Source organism: Aquila chrysaetos, chromosome 15 (genome assembly GCF_900496995.4).
Source record: "Aquila chrysaetos chrysaetos chromosome 15, bAquChr1.4, whole genome shotgun sequence".
NCBI classification, from domain to species: Eukaryota; Metazoa; Chordata; class Aves; order Accipitriformes; family Accipitridae; genus Aquila; species Aquila chrysaetos.
Window position 1 is genome coordinate 24,154,005 of NC_044018.1, and position 18,758 is coordinate 24,172,762.

At 35.3% G+C, this 18,758-nt stretch overlaps 1 protein-coding gene across 1 annotated transcript in view; it reads right to left on the reverse strand.

Moving 5' to 3' along the window:
- The window catches only part of CSMD1 (CUB and Sushi multiple domains 1), a 1,239,551-nt gene that overhangs the window by 313,395 nt on the left and 907,398 nt on the right, over positions 1-18,758 (reverse strand). Inside the window, exons 16-17 of the mRNA XM_030037616.2 lie at positions 15,501-15,639; positions 8,408-8,595 (exon numbers count right to left, since the gene is read on the reverse strand). Of these exons, the coding sequence (XP_029893476.1) occupies positions 8,408-8,595; positions 15,501-15,639 (327 nt within the window). The remainder of the gene's footprint in view (positions 1-8,407; positions 8,596-15,500; positions 15,640-18,758) is intronic.

Sequence of the window (18,758 nt, forward strand, 5' to 3'; positions counted from 1 at the left end):
TAATAATGGGCAGTACTGAGAGTCCTGACTCCAAAAAGACAATATTAAACTATGTATGAGAAATTCTGGCACCACGGTGATAAATTTTTGGCTCATGGTTGGAAAGAGTTGATTTAATACTATTCATAACAATTGGCTCAGTAAATAGAAGATTAAAGTCTGGGTGAAAACCATATCTTTTCTCTCCCACCCTACATAATGCAGTATTTCTCAAGAAGAGCATGCTCAGTAGCTCACTCAAAAAATGCTCCCTCCAGTTCCCTCAAGGTAGCAGTGGGAATTAGATAAGCAGATAATTCTATCGTACAATTTAATCATTCTCTTTTCAAAGGAAAATAACACACAATCCAATGTAAACAGCAAACATACAAACAAAAGATTTTGTACATCACTGAATAATTGATAAATATGGACCGTCATCCTCAAAAACTTCACTCTGTCAATATTGACATTTCATCAAACATTTATCAACCTGTTGTTAGCTATAGTAGATGCTTCATTGATTATTAAAATGCATATTTTGCAAACACTTAGAATCATAAGTGATTTTTAGAAACTGATTTAATCATTAGATCCTATTAGAACTCTAAAGAGGAAATTAATTTGTTGCTGTAATGCATGAAGCATACAACAGCTATTTAGTTTTATATACTACATACTCGTATATAACGCACCTCTGATTTTCCCTTCACAGATCAAATAGTTAAAATCATTAGAAAAAAGGAATATTAAACTATAAGATTGCTAAGAGGTTGTCTAAAGAATGCTCATTGCACAAAAATGGATGAAGAAAATAAGTCTGGTAAGAAAAACAGAAAGCAAAACATGGCTGTGTGCCATAACCACTAGGTTACCCATTCATACTACCTATGGAGCAGTTGCTGTGTTATTCAAAGAATCTCAAAAATGTTTTGAACAATGGAAGTGTTTCAGCTGGAATCTAGAGTGCTATTCTTTGCCATCAGTATAGAATCATCCAGAACATCAATAAAGCAGCTGACAGAAGCAATTGTTTGGACAGTAAGAGAATATTGCCTAGTAAAATAGTTGATCATATAGATAGGCTTATTCTAATAATTAAGGGAGAATAGTGTAAATTATCTTTGCTTTGAAAAATGAATTTTTTTTTTAAAAGAAATAGAATAGGTGCTTGCTTGTCAGAATGGGGTTCCAAGAATTAGAACCAGACGCCACACAATTAAATTAGGAGAAGGCCCATTCTCTGGTACCAATTTCAAAGCATGACTTGGCTAACATTCATACAGATCAAATCTTGCCCACTTTAGATAAGACTGTTGCCTTTTGAGAACAGTCTCTGGCTGAAGTCATTCCTAGAACTATGTCCAGGTACTCTATGGGAAGATGCTAGCTGGCATGGGTCAAAATGATACAAGGGATTGTGCTTAAACTGTCTGAATGACTGCAAGACTGAAGCCAAGACTCAAGTATTTCTAACTTACTGGATCAGATGTAGCTCAAGTGGCCAGAAATGCTTCCCTGTAATTTTACAAGGGTAAATTAGCCTCTAAGAACTGCAAGCCTGCTTACACACTTAGTCTCAGTGTTCTTCCAGCAGCTCTTAAGAGTGTAGCAGTGAGTGACTGTATTTGAATTGTTTGCTATCGCAATACTGACTCTAAACCAAAATATTGTTACATCACTAAAAACTGTGATACAGTCAAGAGATTTTAAAAAATCATGTTAAAGAAACATATTAATGATGTTATAAAGGAGGACAGGAAGCAAAGGTGCTTTAAAATGGGAAGAGAGGAGCGGGAGAGTGAAGGTAGTGGAAGTGGGGAGTAGAAGATGAAAGGGAAAAGGGAGGTCGTGTTATTATTAAAAGAGCTTTTTGCATCCCCTCTCCATGTAAAAGTTAAAAGAATCTTTCTCTAAAGAATATCTGGAGGGTATTTCCAAGTGACAGAGGATAACATAGTCAAACTTAGGAGAGCACTTGAGTGCATATTATTTTTGTTAACAAGCTACAAAAGTCATTTAGAATGTCAGAACTAGCAGGTCACCTCTGTCCTGCTCATTGCTGACAGGGAGCACAGGCATTTTAGCAGATTTCTGGACTGAACTCCAGGAGTAGCTGCAATTCTTAGCTACTAGGCACATGAGACTGTTATCATGCTTTCCCTCCTGCCTGCCAAGTTATCCCTTTTCTAGACTACAGCCCTTTCAATGACTCCATATGTGTCATGTTTTCCATGTTAAAAACCTCCTACTTTTTTTAAACTGGGTCCTAAACTGGACATAATATTCTCTCTGGTCATCAAATGAAGTGAAATAATTATTTTCCAAGTCCTAGACAAAATAGTCCTGTAAACAAAAATTGTCTTTTCTGTAATTCTTTTTTTTTTTTATGATTAACTACAACAGCCAGAAAATTTGACTTTTTGCATTGCTACTACATTTTTCTCTACATTATTTATGCTCTATGTAAAAACCATATCCTTTCCTATTGTGTTTCTATTTTGTATTTGTGCATGTCACTTCTCCTTCCTCATTTATGCTTAGCATGTTTCTTTATAGAATTTGATATTTTTTTTAATTTATTTCAGACCATTTCTTCAGTTCATCTAGACTGTTTTGAATTCTAAACCTCTCCACCATAGTTCTTGCTATAATTGTAGGTTAGAATCATCCTCAAAATTTTTAAGTGTTCTTATATTATCATCAAAATTGTTAATAAAAGTATCAGATAGTTTTGGATCTAGGCCAGATCACAGTAGTATCCCTACAAATTTGAGTTAGACAGTAAACTACTAATTGCTGGCTGCTCTTTGCGTAAAAGTTTTCAAAATTGTTCACAGCATCACAGAATCACATAAGCGTTCATGTTGGAAGGAATCTCTGGAGGTTATCTGGTCCAACCCCCCTGCTGAAGCAGGGTCACCTAGAGCTGGTTGCACGGGTGCATCCATGTCTGGATGCACTTTTATTATCTCCAAGGATGGAGATTCCACAGCCTCTCTGGGCAACTTTTTCCAGTGCTTGCTGAAGAACTTGTTGCACCTGTAATAGTTTCATCTAGACCAAATTTCTGTATTTTCTCTGGAAGACTTCTAAAAGCCTTATAAATGTCAACACAGAGCTGTTTCCTTCCCTTTCCATTCCCAAATCTACAAAACCAGTTAACCTGTCAAGAAAGAAATTAGGTTGGTTTCGTATAATCTGTTCTTATCAAATACAAATCATTTGTTCCTTATCACCTTGTTTATCAGCTTGAAACTAGTATCTTTAAAAAGTGAAGATAAAACTAACGTCCTTGAGCCTTCTAGTCCCATCTTTTTTTTCTTCTATTTTTTTTTTCCTTCCCTCCTTTCTTTGAAAGGTATGTGCCCTTCTGAAATTGTTTGAAACTTCCCTACAGTTTTGAATTTTCAGACATAATTTTCAGTGGAGTGGAGATTGCTTCTGCTTTGCCTTTGAGTATAGCACAGAGAATTTCAAGAGTCCCTGATGACCAAAAGATATTTTATTATCTCAATATTGTGCAGTACCTTCTTTCCATATGCTGTATTCTTACCTTGTAAATGTTCACTTAATTGTGTTAAGTATATGGGCAAAATTAAGCTTTTCTGCAAATGTTGCAAAACAGGAACAGAACGTTTAGTCTTCCCTGTGACAGCTGATGTATGCTCAAATTTTTATTAAGTAATGATTTTTATTTTTTCTTATTTTGAATATATTTGTAGATATTTTTGTTACTATCTTTCTGTCGCTTGTTCCTGTAACTAAATATGTACTTTAGATGTTCTGATTTTATCCTGAGATCTGTGTTATTCTTTGATGGCCATCTATAGCAATGTTTGAATACATCTGACATTTACATGATTAACTTTTGGGTTACATGTCATTAAAAGGGGTTTTTAAATGGCTACAGAAATTGATAGTATTTTTTCTTTCTCTAAAAAAAATAATACAGTTTTCTGTTAGGCTTTAATCTAATCTCTTTTATAAATTACTTTCAGAATTCACTCCTAAGGACATTCACCTACCAAGTTCTCAAGTTTGGTAAAGCTTAGATTTCTGAAAACCATTGGCTTTATCACAATTGTGTTGCTTCATTCTTTTATTTCTTAAGAATCATAAACTATTATTTCATGGGCACTTTCACGAAAACTGCCTTTCTTATTCAGGCTCTCTACTGGTTCTTCTTATTACTTAGAGTAAAATTGACTGCTGAAGCAAAAAGTTCTTCCCCAATATTCTGAAAACTTTGCCACTGAAAATTTTATGAATCTTTTCTTCATATCCAGCCTATTCACAAGGATTACTTTTTCTTCACATGAAAAATTGTGAGGAAATATTTTGTTTCTATGTTATCACTGCTAAAACTGATTGTGGGCTGTCTGAATGATCCCAACACTTTGTCAAGTCCATGAAGATAGCATATTTGTGCGTCTAAAAAGTTCTTTTCCAAAACCAAATCTAAACAAATAACTAATTTTATACAATGTGAATAAAGGATTACCTTTAACTTTTTTATTACCTGTAACATTTCATTTAAGGAAAATCACAACACTAATTTTGCTAGATTTTTTCACTGACCTAAAAGGAAAGTTTTTACAAAGATGGTTGATCCTTGACTTTAAACAATTTTCCCTGACTATATAAGAGAATTGTAATGTTTATCAAATACATACTGATGTACATGGTAATATGGGATGATTACTGTCTCAATGCATAACTAAAATATGATCTCTGTTCCATTTTTCAGGTAACTTTTAGTATAGAAGGGAATATTAATCCATAAATAAACACAGACTTTCAAATAAAGTATCTGGATTTAAGAAATAATTGCTCAATTTTCATTGAAAGTGATCATGTTTTCTTGTTTAAAGAAAGATAAATTTCAAAAATACCTTAATAAAAGGTGGCCGTACATTAATGGAATCTGTGGATAAAAGTATTTCTATCATCTGGTTTCATTTAAGAAAAAGACTAAGATTGCACAATCTACTTTACAGAATGAGGACCTGCAAAAAAAAAAACCCAAACCACGTTAACTAAGGAAGTTGAGAGAACAGGGAAGATCTAAGTGAGGCGTGAGGCATGCTGGTCAAAAGAATATAGATGAATTATTCATGATAAAATTGAATATTTTATCAGTAGTTTTACTTAAAGAATATTATAGGCACTTATATTAATTTTTTTGCTTAGGTGCATAAGAGTTAACCTATACTGTCTTGCATTAGCTATGTTAAAAGTGTCATCAAAAAGCTGAATTACAGACATTTAAGGTGGGGAATTAACAAATTACCTTCACATCTGAAGTAACTTTAAGGGGTCACATTTTTATTAAAGCTGTATTACAGGCATATTTTAGCTTAATAGAATATTACTGCCATTTCAGTAGCAACTCGGTATAGCTTATACTGAGCTTTTTATTTTAAGCAAGATTAAGATCCTTCTGCTTCACAGTTCAGTGATTTAATTTATCGTCAAAGTTATGACTATAATTGGAAGATTTTTAGGACACTTCCAAATAAGACAGTTATTTGAATTTCCAAAGAAAATATTCAGAAACTTTTCTTAAAACTTACAGTTGACTGCCTTTTCTTCTACAAGTGTAAGAAATGTGAAACAAATAGAAGTTTGGTTGTGATATCTTTAACATTAGCAACTTCTATAGTTCAGCCTGCAAGGGCAATCAAAATATAATTTTGGTCTCCCCTGTTCCTGGCAGACTACTGAGCACCTCCATTGGGTCTTTCCACCTGGTTTTGTTCTTTGAAAACACTGACTTCATCTCCTTAGTACTGCCATGTTACTGGTTATTGTAACTACCCTCCCTCTGGCATGTGCACGTTTGTCAATACAGAGGTAAGGCTCAAGGAAGGACGTATGTCTGATACCCACTACAGAAATGCTTCAGGAGCTCCCAATGCTGACTAGTACGAGAAGAGCATACTCTAGAGCATACTAGAGAGAGACTGCCACAAATTCCAGTTGCATTACATGAACACGTACAACACAATGCAACATGGAGAAAATTTTTGTTTTGTGACAAACCTAGTGTGAGAAGAAACCAATATGAGCAGTGAGGCTGTGATTGACTTACGGAGCCTTGTGAAGCAAATGCACTGACATAGGTATGAAGTGTTTAGCAAGCTTTCTCTGTACAACTTATGCTGTGGATACGGACATACCCATTCCAGATGGTGATAGGTAAAAAGTCTCTGTTTATATTGCATTTTTTTTCTACAGTGTGCACATTCAGGGCAAGATTCCATTTCAGTTTAAGATGCTTCCAGTGATGTGTCTATAGGCTTGTTTGGTCTTTAAGCTCCTTTCATAGTCAAAAGAGATCTGATCAACCCAGTTGGGGCAAACCAGGGAACAACTTACTCAGCAAAGTTACAAGGAGAGAAATTTTATTGTCTCAATATACGTTTCTAGTGCCATTCTATCATAACCAGGATGTCTCCATGGAACTGGTAGACACGGCAAAGGACTTGTGCAAGATCCAAATCTCTAGTGCAGCACTTGGCACCCAGGTGGCATAGTACCTAAAATAACTCTAACTTTCCATGCTTAGGCAATCAAATACAGCCCCTGGATTCTACTTCAGAGTTTACTGAATTGCTCCCTGGACTCTACTGATTCCATTGACCAGATCTCCACTGCCCAAAATGTAAGCTTCAGGCTCTAGACACTTCTATGTTGACACTTAAATTTAAATGTTTAATCTGCCAGCTGTATGACATTCATGATGACATAAAAGCTTAAGAGAAACAGCAGTCACTATCTGTAACTAAGGAAGGATATTAAGCTTTTTGTTAATATCTATTGAAATTCAATTGTCAGATAACTATTTAATGGGAAATATAATTCACAAAAAAACCCCGATCTCACTCCTTAAACTGAGAACTTACTTTTTTAAAAATTTCATTTCATCTTCTTATTCATTTTGAATAAAAAATAATACCAGCACCCCTTTTAAATGTTAATGTTTAAATGTTAATTCTACTAAAAGAGAAAGATGCTTTATTCAGGGAGTCAATCTGCTCAGAAAGAGCCTGTGAGACAAAATTTTTAGCTTTTGTTATGCCTTTAAAAATTGGAAGTATATTAGCTTTTTATAGAAAAGGCTTTTTTAAATTATTATTCTATGCATGGGAACTATATGTCAAAGAAGATGAAGATCATTTACTAGCCTTCTGTCATCTTTACTTGTTAAAGATCTTATTCCATTTCAAGATTTAAAGTGCACTAGTCAAATCTAATTCTGACATTTTATCAGGCTACCTTGAGACATAAAAAACTAGTGTCATGTGAGATATTAAATTTTTCAACAAAAGTAAAAAGCAAATATACGGATATTGTTCTAAATATTTCATAATTAAACCTTCCACTTTAGGAATGTGTAGGGCAGATATCTTATTACTAACTGTTTTAATTTTTAACAGAAGACATCTACCTGACAGGGGGCTTAAAATAAAACACAAAATTATAAATATTTAAGGACTGTCTTACAAAACATAACAGCAACATTTATATCCAATACAATCACGGAAAATCAGCATCTGCAGGTAACTCATGCAGAAACCTACCTACTGTTCCTTGTATTTACATAATTTAGCGGCCTTGCGGCTTTATCATTATCTGCTATTATCTGCTCAGCCATTACCACCATATCTGAGCCAAAGCTAAACCAAGCTATGCAGAATTTCCAAGTTTTGATGTAGCTATGAAATGTAAGTTTGGCACTCATTCCAGATTCAATGTGATAGCAAATCTACTGCAATCAGATTAGTTTCCAGATAAGAACAATTGATAAAAACAATGTTATTTGTTTAGCACAACCACACTAAGCACATAAGCTCTCTTTATTCAGTACTTAAGTGATGCCTATACTATCATATAAAGATCAGTGTGACTTCAGTCCGTTTAATATATGTCATTTTATGTATCTAATTTAAAAGAAAATGCTATTATAATGACTCTGTAGTTCACAGGGAGATATTATTATGCATTTATTTGCATTTTGGAATCATCATGGATAAGGCCCAATTCTGCTTGGTACTGCAAAAGTGTATTAAAGCCAAAAAAAGAGAAAAAGTGAGAGAGAAGGAGGGTGGGGGGAACCAAACAAACCAAAAAAGGACAATGTATCTTTACCCATAAGGGCAAGATTCTAAAATTACTTTCCATTTAGTTAAACACCTAGGTCCATAAGTATTCTGAGTAACATGCAGGAACTCATGAAGAAAAAACTTCCAAAATGAATTCATAGTTTCAGAATTATCTGTCAGTACATCACAGAATAAACATAATTTGTTCTTATACAAATATAATTACTGAAGTTTATTTTTTCACATTTGTTTGCTCATTTTCAAATTGAAAGTTATTTTCAAAATTAAATAAAAATCTATTGGAGAAACATCAGACTCACTCTCATAGTGAATTAGGAAACCAATGCTGGAACGACTGTTGTCTGTAGTGAACAGCAGATACATGTAATTTCCAGTACTGATAAGGAACTGGGGTGCTTGTGTTCCATGGTATTCTCCAATTAATGGTGACGAGTTAGCTGGCCCATCTCTGACTTCCAAAGTATCATAATTAACTTCAGTCTGAAATCTGAAAAGGAACATGCAAGTCAGCTGGTAGGTAGAGGAATGGTGTTATTTTCTTTAACTGTTAGAAAGGCAACCCATGTGTAACTGATGAAGAATATCATTCATATAAAAATTTGCCTATCTACAGATCCATTGGTGTATTACTGAGGATAACAACTAAGGAAAGTTTTACCCATGTTTTTCCTTGCTTTGTTGTGTCTGGTATCATATAAAATTCATGAAGGATGTAATATACTTCAGATCAACCATATGAGTGTGCATCAGAAAGACATTTAGTGGGGAATCTGGGGACAAAAATGCAAATTGTCTCAAACAAAACTGCATTATGAAGATCCAAGAAATTTCTTGCCCTCAGGCTAAATAATAGTTGGACATCCTAGGAACATCTTCAATAATATTTCATTATTTCATCGCAATAATTTCATTATTTGATATTTGCTATTTGGCAAAAGCTGTTTTACATATTCAACTGTTTAAATTTTTATCCAAAAATTTTTTTCTAACATAGTTTTCTACTTTACTTTTAAATAATATTGTTCTATGAAGTAAAGCAGTAGAAAAATACTAAAATTAAATCAAGCCCTCATTTTGAAATTTGTTACACTTATAATAAGCAGAATTCCTTAGTTTATCTTAATGTGTCAAAAAACTAGATAATATAGACAAGAATGGAAAAAGAGGAGGAGGCTAACGAGATAGCTGATTTACAAGAACAAATAACTTCAAAATCAAGAGCAGAGTCAATGTCTGTGTCAATCTCTAAACCACATCACATTTCTCCAGTTCATAAAGGATGTCTATGTGTGCAGTCATCCACTACTATTTGTTCTTAAATCAAACAGCTCAAATCTGCTCTTTCTGTAGATGAAACTTTGGCATTTTTCACATCAGATGCTTTTCAAGACAGTTTGTGGTTATATCAGATACTGTTGCAAACTGCAGCATCTAAACCGTGCACACATCAATTTTCCTGTCAACAAAGTTTGTGCTATTACACAGATATCTATACTGGCCCAAATATATTTGCCTGCAAACCCAATATTCTTATTTTCATAAGATGTTAATCTTTCAGAAATGCATATGTTCTGAGATTTTCTTTTCTTTTCCCACAGGGCTTATTACTTTAACTGCTGAGAGCAACAAACTGTGTCCCTATGCAACACAACACTTTTTTCAAAGTGAATGCCCTTAAGCTGTCTTGCCAATATGGGACACATGTTTAGTGGGTCTGGAGATAAGAAACTGTGCTCTTGTAATTGAAGAAAACTGCAAATTATTAAACATTCAGAAAAAGGGAAAGGTAAGGGACGTTCCTGCAAAGTGTAAATAAACTTCATACTTTGTTAGTCATGATGACAGAATGAACAAGTTCCCCAGCCAGGCCATTATATTTTACAGACAAATTAGCATTGGTCATGTAAAATCATCTTCACAGACACATCAGTAACAGTAAGTTTACATTTAGCAAGTATTTAATAGTCTCTATAGTTCTTCGCTCATGATTCCCTGAAAACAAAAGCATGTTCAGAAATCGGAAAGTATTTGTTTGCTTAACTGTCAGAGCTAGTGACTGCCTGGACACTGCCTTAGGCCCTTCATATCGTCCCTTGTTCTTCACACAGAAAACCCTGGATTTATGGTGCTTTCAACCAAACTACCTACTCTACTTGGATATGTTGGCTAAAATCCATGATTGCTTTCACTGCTATCTATTCACTCTGACAGTGGAATACAGGGCTTGCAGGCTTGCTAATACATTAAGCATTTTCAGGACCAGTTTCTGGCAGTGAAGCCAGCTAGCATGGAATGGCCTATATCCATACTATTAAATACATCCTTTAGCCTCTCCAACAGGGAGATATTATTCAAATTTCCTATTATGAATGGTTGCTTGCCCACACTAACTCCTGGCCATGCTTGATAATTATTTGGGAGAATGCTAGTTGGCAAGCTCAAGAAGTATGTTAGAGACTATTTCAACACTTTAACTGCACAAATACATGAGTTCTTGTGTCTGGGAAGGTTCTCTGATTCTGTTTAATTTACCAAAATAGACAGTCACAGAGGGCATCACTAAAGTACTTGACAGTTTTTCAGTACCTTTCCATAATTTCAGAGATTATACATTGATTTACCCCGCAGTGGAATGAGGAAAACTGACAGATACGGCTAGGCTGGTTTAAATACTTTATTTGTACTCATAATGAATGGACTCAAGATAAATAATTCAATAGTCCAATTATTTTAACAGTCATGTTTGTGAGGGAAACTAATTAGGAGTAAAGTGCTCTCAGCCAGCAATTGCAGTTTTCTTAGCAGGGCGGAATGACAACAGTGGTTTGAAACCCTTGCTGGAGACAGAAAACTTAAAATAACTCTTACAGGAATTGCTACCCATTACAACAATCTTTATTCCCAGTAGGTTCTTGCTCATCTCAAACTTAGAAATTTGTTTCTAGTTCACTTGTCTGTTTTCAAGAGTTTGAGGGGCGGGGGGTGTTTTTTGGGTTGCTTTGGTTTTTTTGTTTTTTTTTTTTTTCAATCTTTGCACTGTCACTGAAATTATAAATCAAGATAATTTATTATTGGAAGTTATGCATCCTTACTGAAAGTACTTAATTAGGAGCTACTTTTTGGTTTGTTGTTTTAATGTTAGCATACTTATGTTAGTAAAAGGTAGGACATTCTCCAAATGTTCACAAAGAATTCTAAAAAGACTTCAATAATGCTATGTTATTCTACTCTTCATACATAGTTAGGTAGGTTTCGAATAAGTAGGTTTGTTTTATATACTATTCAATGAATTTTCATCAACATTCAAAGTACCAAAAATCTTCCAGTCAGCAGTTATCCTTCTAGTGCCTTTCCTTATGGCCCAAATCAATTAGGTTTTACTTTTTTGTTACCCTTCCAGACATTAGTCATGATCTGAAATGCAAAATGTTTCAATGTAAAATGTTCACAGGGTTACTCAGTCATTTACTGCTATTTCTGGAAAGTTTCTAAGTATTCTGATAAGGCGCATTTGTCTAGCAACATTAAAGCTTCATTAGCTCAAAAGTGAGATAATTTACTTTATGAATATCACATTCGTGCAAAGTTTCATTCTGGCAGCTGTATCTGTGATGGCAAGTCATATAGCAAAGTATAAAAGGGTTCTATTTTCCCCAAACTAGACAAAATACTTGGCAAAATATTGTACTTGTCAATGAATTGACAAATCAATTAATTGATCTTTTTTATTTATTTGATAGTGATTTTGCTTACTGATTTGTAATTTGTTAATGTTATATCAGACAGCAGAGTTAGTTTCCTGTAAGTAATAAAAAGGTTTTCCATCCAATTTTTAATGGGTAGCAAAGCCTTCATGTTAACAAAAGAAAATAACTTTATTCCAAAAGGGAGATTATTACACTATCATTAACTTCCCAAAGTATAACACTTATAATGAAATTTATAATGTAATGTAGTAAAGCTATATGATTTTCTAAACCTGCCAGGAAAGCTCCATAAACCTCCAAAAAAAGCAAGGAAAGGTTTCTTCTCTGTCTACCAAAATCAGTGTGCTTAATGGTAATACTGTTTTGTAATTGAAACATTTAGGGAAAGGACACAGAATCCTTCTTTTAATAATGCTGATATAAAGCTGGAGTAGGTTAATTTACTGTCTGCTGTACTTTAAAACTTATACAAGATCAGAATTGTCAATTTTGTATCAGGGTAAATGCCAAGTTCTCGTTTAATTTCATTGCAGTTCAATTTGTACACAAAGCTGTAGAATTCTGTTAATGGAATGTGTGTGTGCATCTGTCTAAAATTCAGTAAATTTAGTTCTTAAACAGGACCATATGTCACAGGAGCCTATGTTTCCCATTAATTTCCTCAGAAATATAGTGGTCATACTGTTAAGGTCATAATCAGTCATCCAAACATCTGCAACTTTAGGCAATGCATTTCCTTTTATAAAATACTCCATCTTACAACTAATTTGGCTGTTTGCTTTCACTGTATTTGGGAAGACATCCCTGAACCTCAGGCTTCTGGTGATTAATTTTTTTTTAAAAAGCTGGCAAATAAATATAAGCTTATAATTAATATATTAAGTTTTTCATTAAAAAAAAATCTGAAACTTAAAATTCTGGAACTTACTGCTGAATGCAATAAAAGCAAACAACCTTTTGTTGTTTTCAGAAGTAACATGATAATTTTATGAAAACTGTTTAAACAGTTCCCATTCTTCTCTGACCTTAATGTGTTTATAATAAGAAAACAAAACAGGATTGGAAAAAGGATATGGTAAACTAAATATACAACCTATTTTAATCTTCTCCCTACATTACATTTCATGCCTCTAACCATGTTCACAAAAATCTTCTATGCATGTGTTAGTTTTCATCCATATTTCTTGACAAAGGGTGATCAGAACTTTAGCAGCTCAGTGACCAGCGTAAGTTCAAGATGCATCATTTTATATATCAAGATGGAATTCTTTTTCTTATATGATTCACTTTGCATTTACTTAATCTATCTGCAATTTTGTTGCCCAGGCATCCAGTCTTGTAAGAATTTTCAGCAATTCTTCAGTCATCACTTGTTTTTAATATCCTGAATAACTTAATATTATTAGTCTGATTTTCTCCTTTTTAACATCATTTCTGAACATGCTGAACAGTTTTGAACATAACACAGATCTCTGTAGAACACCAAAAATTCCAACTGTGAGACTTTTATCGTCTGTTAATCAAGTTTTTATTCAGGCAATACCCATCCTTGTATTAAAATGTTGCTTAGCTTTTTAATAGCCCTTTGCAGGGTGAGGTGCAAGATACAAAACTTGCGTTTTGAAAACCCAGGTAAACTATATCCAACATATTTCTATGCCTCCTGACACCATCAAAGAATTCCAACAGGTTTCTGAAATAGGATTTCTTTTACAAAAGACATATCGACACTTCCTCAGTATATCATATTTATCCATGCTTCCACTAGTGCTACACTTTACTATAGTTTTCGTAGTGGGCATCCAGTATGCAGTTCCTTAAATCTCCATGAAAGACTTATAAAACACACAGTTCCTGAAGTGCACAGGTATCAAGACAGTTTTAAAAGAACAGTTACAGTTACACACAACTTTCAATTGTTCAGCCACCTCATCTTTGTACTCATTCAGGACTCCTGGGTGAATGTTCTGTCTAGTTCTGGTGACTTGCTGTTCGCTTTGTATATGCCACCACCCCTCAATGGCACTGCAGTCTGAGACAGATACTCCAATGGGTTCCGCAAAATGAAGAATGTTGTGAATGTTAAGTTTACATGGGTGCAAGAGAGAAACAAACAAATCAATGGAAGTGATACATACAAAAACCCACTAAGCACATTAAAAAAAAAACCACCTTTCAGTTCAGGAATGTCCTGAGCTGCAAACTGGAGAAGTGCTTAGCAGAAATATCAGATACACTTATTTGGTCCTCACACTCTTCCCTAGGATTCTGCATTTTTGTCCCTCTGAGGAATACAATATGGAACAAGATGGATCTTTGATTTGACCCAGTAACAGTCACTTTTACGTTCTTCTGCCTTACTCTCCATTAATTTTCATGTCTTTTTATTTCTACTCTTAGAAATAGAAGGCTGAATGATACTGAAAAATTTTCCTCATCACTGTTGACTCCATGCAAAGGTGAAACTAGACACAGATTATTGCCTCTCCTTGGGTAGCAGTGGAATACAGGGAGGCCAGTACAATAGAAGCCACTGCAGCCTAGCTCCAGGTGCTGTCTTTTGTACTGTCCTTTGCATCATTTTGTCAAACGGAGTATTTAGTGTGATAGAGTATCTAGATCAAACACCTAAACAAATGGGTATTTTTTACTTATTTTACAAAGATGCTTGAAGAGTGAAGATTTTTAAAATGTCTTTTTTTAAGCACTTTCCAGTGCAGTATAGAGTGGGACAATCACCTCCCTTGACCAGCTAGCTATGCTGTGCTTGATGCACCCCAGGACACGGCTGGCCCTTTTGGCTGCCAGGGCACACTGTTGACTCATATTCAACTTGCCATCAACCCAAACCCCCAGATCTCTTTCTGCAGGGCTGCTCTCCAACCTCTCATCCCCCAATTTGTATATATAACCAGGATCACCCCATCCCCCTTAGAGATTCTGGCACTTGCTTTTGTTAAATTTCATACGTTTAGTGATTGTCCAGCTCTCTAGTCTAACCAGATCTCTCTGTAAGGGCTCTCTACCTTCGTGGAAGTCCACAGCTCCTCCTAGTTTAGTATCATTGGCAAACTTACTTAATGTACATTAGATTCCTGCATCCAGATCATTTATAAAACGATAAGGAACACTGGCCCTAAAATTGAGCCCTGGGGAACCCCACCGGTGACCAGCTGCCAGCCTGATGTAACCCCATTTACTATAGCTCTTTGAGACCAACCCATCAGCCAATTGCTCACCCAATGCATTATGGACTTGTCTAGCTATGTAATGTATGTTGCATCAGAAAAAAAACCCAATGGGGAAAAAAGATGTATCAAACGCACAATACTCAGAACTTTTTTCACAAATATTTTTTTTCCCTAGGAAAGTTATTTTTTCTTATAGTAAGACCTGGTCATCATCAGGGACAATATATAGTTGTACCTGAATACAAAAGTTGTCAAAAGTCCAGAAGATATCCCTATTTATGAGCTAGGAGGTGGACGTTTAATGCAAATTGTTTAAAACATAAATAAAGATAATATAAACACAGTTTTAAATGTTAATTTTCCGCTTAAGGAATAGTATTGTGAGTGTTGCAATTTCTTTTTCTCGTTTGGGTTCTTAAAGAATATTTTTCTTTAATGTTAAAACAAATATTTGTGCTCATACATTACTTGTTGTTTGACTTTATGATTCTCACCTGTCAAAAGTGATCTTAATGGAATGTCCTGGTCTTGCTTCAATCACCCATTCACAATTAAGTGAGTCCTTATAATATCCTGGCCACCCTGGTGGTAAGATAACGCCACTTGATGCTGTCAAATGTCCACCACATGGTGCTGAAAGAAAAAAACACGTATACTTTTATCATACACAGTATTTCTAATATAGTATTATATATTCAAAGAACTTACAAAAATGCAATTAAAAAGCATAGAACAATAAGTTTAATATACAACACAACTAAATTTTCTACATTATTTTATGAGCACTCAGTTTTCTTCAGAATCGTATGTCCTGCAATGTATCTTACCATAGCTTATTAGTCTATACATATCTTAATACACAGAACATGGCACTTCCTTCTGTTGAAAGGCACATTATCTCATTAAAACATAATGTGTCATCATTTTTTAGATCTAGTAAGATTCCACATTTATGTGAAAATATCAGATAAATTGTTCCAAGAAATTTATAGTTAATTATTTTTATTGTATTATCCAATGCAATACCTTTTTGAGTAATCATTCAGCTCAGTGGAACTGATTATTGTAAATATTCCATTGAATCATAGAATGATTGAAGCTGGAAGGGACCTCTGGAAATCATCTAGTCCATCCCCTGCTCAGGACAGCAGATTGCACAGGACCATGTCCAGTCAGGATGATGCCCTCCCTCCAAAGGCAGACACTCCACAGATTCTCTGAGCAATCTGTTCCAGCGTTTGATCATTCTCACAGTGAAAGTTTTTTCTCATGTTTAAACAGAATTTCTTGTATTTCAGTTTGTGATCATTGCCTCTTGTCCTGTCACTGGACACCACTGAGAAAGTCTGGCTCCATCTTCTTTCACAATATCCCATCAGGTATTTATAGACATTGACAAGATCCCTCCTGAACCCTGAGCCTTTTCTTCTCCAGTCTAGACAATCCCAGTTCTCTCAACCTCTTCTTGTATGACAGATGCTCCAAGTCCTTAATCATCTTTGTGAGCCTTCACTGGACTCACTGAAGTATGTCCACACCTCACTTGTACTGGGGATCCCAGGACTGCACACAACACTCCCGACGTAGCCTCACCAATGAGGGAGGGAAAGGACCTGTCATGTCCTCTCAGCCCAATTCTCCAGCCTGCTGTCAAGGTCCCTCTGAACAGCAGTACAAGCATATGGTGTATCAGCCACTCCTCCCAGTCTTACATCATCTGCAGTCTTCCTCAGAGTGTACTCTGTCCCAGCATTCTGAATGTCCCAGCATTACTGAAGATTTTAAACAATATTAGACCCTGTATTGACCCCTGGGGTACACCACTGCGGACTAGCCTCCCATTGGACTTCCTGCCACTGACCACAACCCTATGAGCCCAACAGTTCAGTCAGTTTTCAGTCCACCTCACTGTTCACTTCTGCAGCCCATACTTCATCAGTTTGCCTATGAGAATCTTACATGATACAGTGTCAAACACCTTACTAAAACTGAGATAAAAAACATCCATTACTCTCCCCTCATCCATCAGGGCAGTCATCTCATCACAGAAGGCTATCAGGTTGGTCAGGCATGATTTCCCCTTCATAAATCCATGCTGACTGCTCACAGGCACCATCTTGTTCTTCATTGTTTGGAAATGGTTTCCAGGAATATTGCTGCATCACTTTTCCTAGCAATCGAGGTGAGGCCTGTAGTTCCTCGGATACTCCTTCTTTCCTTTCTTGAAGATAGGCGTTTGCTTTCTTCCAGTCCTCGGGAACCTCCCTCGGTTAAATGACCTTCCCAAGATGATTGAGAGTGGCCTTGTGATGTCACTGGCTGGCTTCCTCAGCGTTCTTGGGTGCATACCATCAGGCTCATTCCTGTATGTTCTCTAACTTGATCCTCCACCATAAAAGGGGAACAAGTATTGCAACAGGGCTATGAAAGTAACGGCTAGACAGAGCAGGATCAGAGGACTTTGGTGCAGGATTAAACAATAGCAGAAATGACTGAACTGATTCTGGGAAACATGAGTCCCTTAAAAAATTAAGCTGTCATAGCACAGGGCTTTGGGATGTTATATTTTAACAAAGGCCATGGAGCGGTCTTAAACAGGAACATTTTCAAGGTCAGGTAAATTTATCTTAGTATCATTTGTATTACCCTCAAGTAGTCAGTTGTATCATTATCAGCAAATTCCATATTGCAGTACAGGAAATCTTGTCACTTTTCCTCTGTTTCTCTAAGTAGTGACAAGCAAACCTATTATGCCGTATGGAAATGAATAGTAACATGAACTTGTGACTACTAAATTAATATTCCTAATTTTGATTCAATGTTTTTAACAACAAAAACATTGAACTCAGAGAGGTTATTTGATTTCATTCATGACTTGCACTTGTCTCTGGGAAGTTTTTTCCAGATTTAAGAAAGTGGGGGGAAAAAAGCAACCCACAAAACACAAAACATACACACTGAATTGTCTCTGGGACAAAATGATTGGCCAGAAAAATGGCATTTACATTACAAGTGTATAGTTACTGAAGAATGGAATTTATTCCACAGTAGTTTTTTAAATTAAATTTTGTCATATTAAAAACAAGAACAACCAGAATACTGTTGATCTGATTGTAATACATCACTTCGCGTATTTCAGGTGGTGCTTATAGAGATTGTTAAGTACACAAAGACACTGAGCAGAGCAAGAACAACAAAACCCAGCAATTGCTCAGAAATCTCAGACAACAAGAAGCAAACTAAACTATCTCTAAACTAACTAGCAAGGATGCTTAGTCCATACTGTAATCCAAACCCAGAAACTCCTTCAATTATCAACTAGAAAGAGAATCCACATCAGAAAGGAACACATCCTGAATGTAACTTAAAAGAACATTTCCTTCTATACCAAAACAAGCAATTGGCAAAATCTAAAAAAAAGTCTCATAGTTTAATCCTTTCCTCATTAAAAACCAGGCAAACATCCTGCAAGATTCAAAGAAAGGATAACTGAGGGGTACTTATCTATTTTCTTAAAGAGTAATTTCTGTATTTCTTTTCTCTATCATTTTTTTCTAAAAGTGCTCATCTTGTGTCCTTTATCTATGTGTTTGTGGAAATAAAGTTACACAAAGATTACACTGAATACTTTAACAATTGTGTATAGAGTTTCAAAATGAGAAAACATCTTTTGATGAAGAACCTTGCCCTTCTCCCTGCTTTGGAGTGGGCTGGTTTTGCTCTAGGCAAAATAACCTGCTCCACTGCATAAC